This window comes from Temnothorax curvispinosus, unplaced genomic scaffold, assembly GCF_003070985.1.
Source record: "Temnothorax curvispinosus isolate PA1 unplaced genomic scaffold, ASM307098v1 QBEX01008784.1, whole genome shotgun sequence".
NCBI classification, from domain to species: Eukaryota; Metazoa; Arthropoda; class Insecta; order Hymenoptera; family Formicidae; genus Temnothorax; species Temnothorax curvispinosus.
In genome coordinates this window covers 1,018,169-1,025,738 of record NW_020218564.1, presented here as the reverse complement: position 1 = coordinate 1,025,738, position 7,570 = coordinate 1,018,169, and the positions used below count along the sequence as shown (strand labels likewise).

Below are 7,570 nucleotides of genomic sequence, written 5' to 3'. Positions count from 1 at the left end.
CAACGAAATTGTTATACGTGGCTATACAACCTTCGAATTGTTTATAATGCAGAACATTTTGACAAATTTTACGCAGCGAACCATTATATACGAGTTTGGCGTAGACGGATTTTATTTGTGCAAACTCTGAGGAAAGAAGAAAAATTTATTGCTTACCACGTAACATCATGTCACGTAAAAAATTTCATACAGTATACATAAAATCTCTACTATATTACTTGATGCAATATGCTGGAATTAATAAGCACCATGGAAACAAATGTCTTGTGAGTACTCTTTACTAATTTACCTATCACCGACGTGTCTTTTATCCTGATTTTATATTGAAGGAACGAATTTATGATAATTTTCATTGGAAGAATCGTACAAAAATACGGCGTACTATAAAATAAGCTAGGTTCTGAATTACTACTTTCGCAGATGTTGAGATATCCATGACTCTAAACGTCCAGTCCAGTCATCAAAATTAGGGTCTCTCTGCCAGCCATATATCGGAAGTGCAATCTCCACCAGGATACCTACGCAAAGATTGATAAAGCGATAGAATTGCTGTGGGGGATAACGGTACACAGCCTGTATATTTAAGGGAGAAATTAACTGAATTAAAAGAAATTGGCGGTAATTTGATTTTTTTTGTGAAATCAAAATGTTCAATTTAATTGAAAAAATTAGTGATTAAAATCGAAATAAAAGGGGAAAAACCAACTGAAAAAGTTACGAGTTCATCTCTGGACAGGATAAATTCCGAGATTAATTTCATTTGATTTGTCTTCCTTTATTTCAGAAAAGTGGAAGGAGAATAAATGGAAATTTTTCCTTCACTGAGACGCAATAAATTACAGGATATCTCTCACCTCATTTCGTGTGCCAGTAAAATATCGCTGTTATCGGCGCCGAAATCAACGAGAAATCGATGGTCGAGCGTCATCCCGCCCTTCTCGACGTCGATATCAAGCTTCACCATCGTTGATCCATATCTAATAATAGCGCGCGCCGAACATTATTACAACGTATATACGAGAGTAGAGATTACAAATAACAATTCTGTTTTATTTTCCTTTATGGAAAGAAAAGAAAAGGAGAGGAGAGGAGAGGAGAGGAGAGGTCGTATTTACTTGCATATACTATACTTACTTGAGGAGATCGGGATAAAACTGTTTGTCCCATGGCTTAAAGATCGACGTAGTCACGTACAAACGACGTCCGTCCAAACTCAGCTGTAACATCTGCGGTGCGCCATACAATCTACGCCCCTTCACGTAGATGGGGTCCGGCTGACTGCTCATTTCCTCGTCTTGCGTCACCCGTACATGCGAATCGCTCAGTATCGATCCTCCTAGGAAGACTTGACCCGTCAATCTTGGGTTTCTCGTATCCGAGATGTCGTATTGCCTAACGTCGCCGTGCAACCAATTGGACAGATACAGATACTTGTCGTCCAAACTCAGCAGAATGTCGGTGATCATTCCTTGAGAGGCGAAGAAAGGCTTTCGTGAGAAAAGAAGGAAAAAAGAAAAAAGACTGCAATGTTGTCGACGAGTTGACATCGTCGCGATGAGTTTCCGCTGATAGAAACTTTCATAGATACATATCTTGAGACCTCGTTGATATTTTGAAGAGCATCGATTCGTGATGTATACCTGACATCAGAGGTGCGATCCATCCCTCGACTCTTTTCGGTGGCACCTGGATCACCTTTTCGACCTTCCACGAGTTGTCCTCCGCCTTGTAAAATCGATAAACATTCGACGTTACCGCGCAGCCTACGAATCCTTGAGCTGCCAGCGGATCGTGAAGGAATCTGATTTCAAGGGGTGCGATTCCGTCATCTCCCAGATCGATGATCTGTTTCAGCTTTCGTTCGTTCCACGAGTAAACGTTCAAGCTTCTGCCATAAATCTCTGTGAATTATCCATCATTTAATCGACATGATTATATAATTACCGATATTTTGCGCGCGTGCGCCCTTGCGAAACGTGATAACGTATTGGATAATTATTTACTAGGATCATGAACGTCCTCTGGAATGAATCCCTTCTTAAAGACTCTAGGTGCACCCCATTCCGTAGCGATGAGCGTATCGTGATACGGTTGGTACCAAAAGTCGTATCCGAAAGTTGCTTTTTCATGGCTCTTGGTCCATGTGCCTTTCGCTTGTAGGGTCTCTGCGTCGATGCAGAAAAATTCGCCCAATCCGTCGCCACTGAGATTTCCCATGGTGGAGATCATTATCTCGCCGGTTGGCAAGCAATGGGAAGTGTGCGGCGTAGATATCCCGTATTTGCGCATCTCTTCCGGTTCCAGAACCTCGAACGAAATAGAATGTACATTATACTTAAATTACGAGAAATGCAACTTGTGCGCTCGCGCTCGATTCGAATAAGAGATTCTTGTACGCGAATTCTATATCTCGTCTTCTCCATATCTGTATCGTCGCGTCTCCATAATACGTAAACATGTAAGGTGCAGGGTAAGTAAAGAGGGAACGTCGGACGCACGCACGCCTATCGTTTATCGTCTACCGTCTATCTCTCCTCCATACGGTACCTTCTTGATCCGGGGCATTTTCTCGTCGCTCGTATCAACCAAATAGACCCGGTCCGACATAAGACAGGGCAGTACCAGCGTGTCGCGTTTGCGGGGTGATCCGTGACAGCTGCTACAAACGTTCCAGCCGGAGTGATGTAACTCGTCGCCAGCCGTTAGCATTCTCAATCTGTGTATTATCTGCGGGTATGCAAGTTCAAGTTCCGTGAGTATGTTGAACGGTTCGCTTAATTTACAAACGTTTTAACGTTTGCAACGTGGTACCTGACAGTACGTAGGACTATCGGGATCCACGTCTACCGTGCAGAGGACATCGGCCTTCTCGGGATCCGTATGTATACCGATGACGTACAGAAGCTTCTCGCGCGGCCCCTCGAGCATCGCTGCCCTCGGACTCTTGTAACCCGGCCCGGAACACGCTACGATCAAGGCCATTTCCAGTAATGTTAAACCGGCCGTCCCCAATATATACATACATGTATATATTCTGTATATAATATTGTACTCTATATATGTATATAACTACTATAACTACAAGAGGGATCATTGTAGATCTAGATCCCTCCACATCCAGTAGATCCGATGCCAGCTAGTCTATGTATATCTAATTTTTAGGGTAGACTTGGGCTACGTTGCGCGTTTTATGTTATATTTTACTACTAAATTGACTACAGCACTTAATTCTGATAATTGAATGCAATCGAGTACTTACCTCCTCTCTTTTCCGCCATCGCCGTTGACAAATTGACGAGTAGCGAAGAGTATTGTCGACTGCTTTTAATTGCTTTCGACCGACTCGTGACTCACCGGACTCACGACCATCGGCGTCGGCCGCGTACCAAGTATAGAATACAGACACCGTATATAATTTAATATACTTATGTAATATAGTTGGAGATCGAGAGAGCGAGAGGGGGAAGCGTACTTGGGGGAACTCGCACTTTGTATCTCCGAGTGATTTTATGACTTTCAAACTTTGCCGCAAACGTCGTGAAGAGAAAAACGTGATAGCTTATTATTTGAGCGTCGCGTCGCGTCGCCGTCGTATCAAACTGGGGTCGATTAATGATACTGCAATCAGAAGACAGCAACAAGATATCACAGTTGCGGCAATTTATTTCTCGTTGTTGCAGCGCGTTGCAACGACACACAAGTAAGCAACAACAACCAAGTTACAACGACGTCGCCGTCAGTACAAAATAGCGTTATTATTATCGCCAAGCTGATAGGAGGCGATTTCATTCGGCCGAAAGATAACGTAACGTGTGGCGATGATACCACATGTCAAGTACATAACATCTACAAAATATTCTCGAAATATATTTTCTTACAGTTTGAGGTATATAATTATACAGTAATATACATATAAATATCGTTTTTAGAATTGTCTTCGCGGCAAATGATAATTGTTCCGTGCGACGATGAAGAAGATCTAATTGAAATTAACGTGGAGCTTCCAGCTCAAGAGGTCAAAGGGTCAATCCAGTTATCGAGAAAGAGAGAGAGACAGAGAGAGGGGGGAGTGAGGGGGAGAAAGAGAGAGAGAGAGAGAGACGATGAAAAACAAAGTTTATCGAACTGTACGACTTTAAGAATTTTTAAATCCAGAGATCGAGAAGTTAATTCGCATTGAGAGGCTCGAATCCATGCTGGCGCGTTTCCATGCTATGCCCGTCTCTTCGCGAGACGAGAAGATATACTAATCGATAACCAACCGCTCAACAATTATACAATTATACGATTATATAAGACAGATGCTGTATGGAGACACAAGCAAACACGAGAGCTAAATACACGTAAACATAAATTTATTCGCATCTTTCTTCATACATATACATATATATATATATATATATATATATATATATATATATATATATATATATATATATACACACACACACACACACCCACGCAAAAGACGATTTATAAAAATAATTACACATACAATTTAAGATCTCTGCGAGAGAAAATTGCACATCTCTCTCTCTCTCTCTCTCTCCCTCTCCCTCTCTTCCTCTCTTTCGCGCGCGCGCGCGCGCATGTCGTGTGTGTCCATGTGCGTGGATGTGTGCGCACGCGGCGTCAAGTAAAAATACATACAAAAGTGATAAAGCGAGTACGTCGAATCGTAATGCTGATTTGATTGACGCGCAACCATATAATAAGTATATCGTATTATACTTGCGCGTGTTGCACCAAATCACTAGTCTATCGATCTGTTAAATATGTCGATAAATACACAAAGTGTCCCAGAGTCCCAGATCTGCGAAAGGTATCCTAAGATCGGCTTTCTCGAATCCAAATTTTTCGGAAACGGTAAATGAATCTCATCATGTGATCGAGTTTTGAATCTCTTTTATCTCCGATGAAATTTTCTTTTCAATAAAAACTCCGTTGACGTATTAACACGGGCTCTTTCCGACGGAGAAATTGGTCGAGGTATATACCTCTTCGCCGAATCTGGAACAATCTGTACTTTCCATACGAGCAAACTATATAATACGCGAATACTTGACACATATGTATGTACATTTGCATCTGACAGATAACGTTTTGTTTCACAGCACGCTAACATTGTAGTAAGAGTATCGTGTGATAACATTCTATGATATAATGAAAACTCATGCATAATTATACATAATACATAAGCGATCCGCTTAAATATCAATTCAAGACAGACGACCCTCGGCTCTTCCGTACATGTAGAATAATTTGTAACAAGTATTGTTTGCGTGACAGATGATATTACTCGATCACAGCCGTGTTCTACATTATACAATACATATATATTCCGAGTTTACACTGGATTCTAAAACAACAACCGTTGCCTCGCGTGAGCATCTCCATGATCGAGAATTTCTTAATTGGCCCCCACCTTAATTGAACATCTGGTTTATCATAAGGTGATCGACTTATCGTGTAATCTACTACTCACTGAAAATAGATTCTATTATTCAAGATATGTTCCACGCTACGTACATTTTTCCAATAGAACGTCGATTCGTTCGCAAACGTATGATTGTCTCACCAATTACCAAGTTAATTTGTCGGTCCTATCTACTAGAGTACTAGAGTACTAGAGAGAAAGAGAGAGAGAGTTCCATATGATTCGAGACGTAGATGTATTAGTTAATCAATAATAACAGTTGATAGGAAATTAATAGCCAAGCAACTTAATGGGAGAAAGAATATATAGCGTGCTTATAGTCTAGGCGCGTGCCTGAAACGTGCTAAAAGAAAAAAGGGAAAAAAAACCGTAACATCGTTCTCGATATCAAGAAGAGTAATTCTTAATAATAAGTAGAGATTATAATTAAACGCAGCATAATTTGTTGGTACACAACGATTTAATACGTCCCGCATCTTCTCACATCCGATAAAAGCCTCTCGAGTCGATTATCGATGGTGCGTTACGACGAACCGTCGTCTTCTTCTCCTAGCCGGTTTTTCGCTGGACATTCGCATCTGCCTCCGTTTTTCGCCGAGTAACGCACATGCCAAGAGATTCTCCCTATGGAGCGCGACCAGTTGCAGCAGGCGATTCCGCGTAATTCCCGTCTGCGCAGCAATATCGTCGAAGCCGCTGTCAAGTCGATCCAAGTGGCCGCTAATGTTAGCGATCATATCGAGGAGTAAGCCGTCCCGCCGGCGCGTCTCGAGCGTGAGCTTCCTGCTGAGTAGGAAAGTCGTCAGGCCAACGATCGTCAGCACCGTCAATCCCAGCAAGCTTCTCTGCATCGATGGCAACGTCATATCCAAGGAATACCTAAATACCCCGCTCGTCCTCTCATCGCATCGTCACCCGGGATCGTCTTTGGTTTCGAGAAGAGATCCAAAGCGGATCTCTAACGATCCTCATGACTCATGACGGCAAGGGCAACACGATTATTGGACTTGACTCGATACTCGATTATTTTATTTGGCATCTGGCATTTTGACACTGCGCAACGCGCGATCATATAAAGAAAAAGCTACCATTTTAATTCGGAGAACAATTAATAACGTTTCTAACGCAAGTTGTTAGAAACTCGTGGATGTTTAAAGACATTTCCGTTCAATGGCGACTCATTCGCGATAGACTAGAGATCGACGAGAGTCATCGCTCCTTGAGTTATCGCACCGACAGAAGAGAGATATTTATTTTGATATTCTTGGACTTTAAACGAACAGTCTCCCTATTCCTTTCCATGACTAGGTGATATCCTCCACGTTGATGAAAATTCGGTCAAATCAACTGAGATTGAGACACGGGTACAGTGACGACTGATAATGACTGGCCGGCTAACTGACGGTGCGTTTTTCGTGCGTTTTTAAGCCAAACTGAAGGCTGTACTTCTTTTCCTCTTTCTTTTCTCTCTCTCTCTCTCTCCGTTCCCTCTCTCGCTCTCTTCCTCTCTGTTGGGATGCTCTCGGTTTCTGTTCTTTTTCCGGCACGAATGCCTGCGGTTTTTATCTATTATTAAAGGCGAGGCGCGGCTGTGCCTCGGCATGCCAGCCGTTTTGCTGCTGCCTACCGATTGGCCGATCAAACAACGACCGAGATGTCTCAAAACTCTTCCGGGTGGCTTTTCCTTCCACCGCGTTGAATCTATTCAAACCGCCGTAATCGACAAAATTCTTGCGCTCTATCGACTTTCCGCGAACAATTATCCATATATTGTATCACATTCGTACCATAATCAAATGTAAGCGAATCTTGGAATATCAGTGAAACTTGGAATTTTCTCAATATCTTTGTGGATTTACACTCCTCCATCACGTAGATCAATTGAGTCAAGATGTGCGAAAAGATTAAAAGTCTTAATTAGATTAGAGCTTCCCTTGAATCGCGACAATTTGTGACAACTCCTTATTAAGAATTCAGATAGACATTAATTAAAATCTATAGATGGACAGTGCTGTCCTGCTGTCTGTCATAAATCTCTTACTCTGGATTTTCGACGCTCATCTTCGACACGTACGCGAGAATGTTCGCTCGTTGTAGCCCTCGGTTCGTCACGTAATGATCTTTGATCTTTGA

At 42.1% G+C, this 7,570-nt stretch overlaps 2 protein-coding genes across 2 annotated transcripts; both read right to left on the bottom strand.

The window, feature by feature from the left end:
• Window positions 1-125: 125 nt before the first annotated feature.
• On the bottom strand, window positions 126-3,562 carry LOC112458193 (methanethiol oxidase). The gene is made up of 8 exons (XM_025021648.1): window positions 3,260-3,562; window positions 2,812-2,966; window positions 2,548-2,727; window positions 2,004-2,307; window positions 1,641-1,901; window positions 1,135-1,468; window positions 855-977; window positions 126-518 (listed from the first exon to the last, which is right to left on the bottom strand). Exons 1-8 carry the CDS (start codon window positions 3,276-3,278, stop codon window positions 467-469), a joined length of 1,428 nt encoding a protein of 475 aa, XP_024877416.1. The 5' UTR covers window positions 3,279-3,562; the 3' UTR covers window positions 126-466.
• Window positions 3,563-5,655: 2,093 nt separating this feature from the next.
• Window positions 5,656-7,467, bottom strand: LOC112458195. Its single transcript, XM_025021654.1, has one exon. The coding sequence runs from the start codon at window positions 6,301-6,303 to the stop codon at window positions 5,947-5,949; it is 357 nt and encodes a 118-aa protein (XP_024877422.1). The 5' UTR covers window positions 6,304-7,467; the 3' UTR covers window positions 5,656-5,946.
• Window positions 7,468-7,570: the final 103 nt, after the last annotated feature.

What these genes read in the sequence shown, in the direction of transcription:
- LOC112458193 (XM_025021648.1), bottom strand. An exon ending in ATAGTCCTACGTACTGTCAG is followed by an intron (nt 2,728 to 2,811) that starts GTACCACGTTGC and finishes GCATACCCGCAG; the next exon opens with ATAATACACAGATTGAGAAT. An exon ending in TTTTATCCCGATCTCCTCAA is followed by an intron (nt 978 to 1,134) that starts GTAAGTATAGTA and finishes CGCTATTATTAG; the next exon opens with ATATGGATCAACGATGGTGA.
- LOC112458195 (XM_025021654.1), bottom strand. Translation starts at nt 6,303, where the DNA reads ATGACGTTGCCATCGATGCAGAGAAGCTTGCTGGGATTGACGGTGCTG.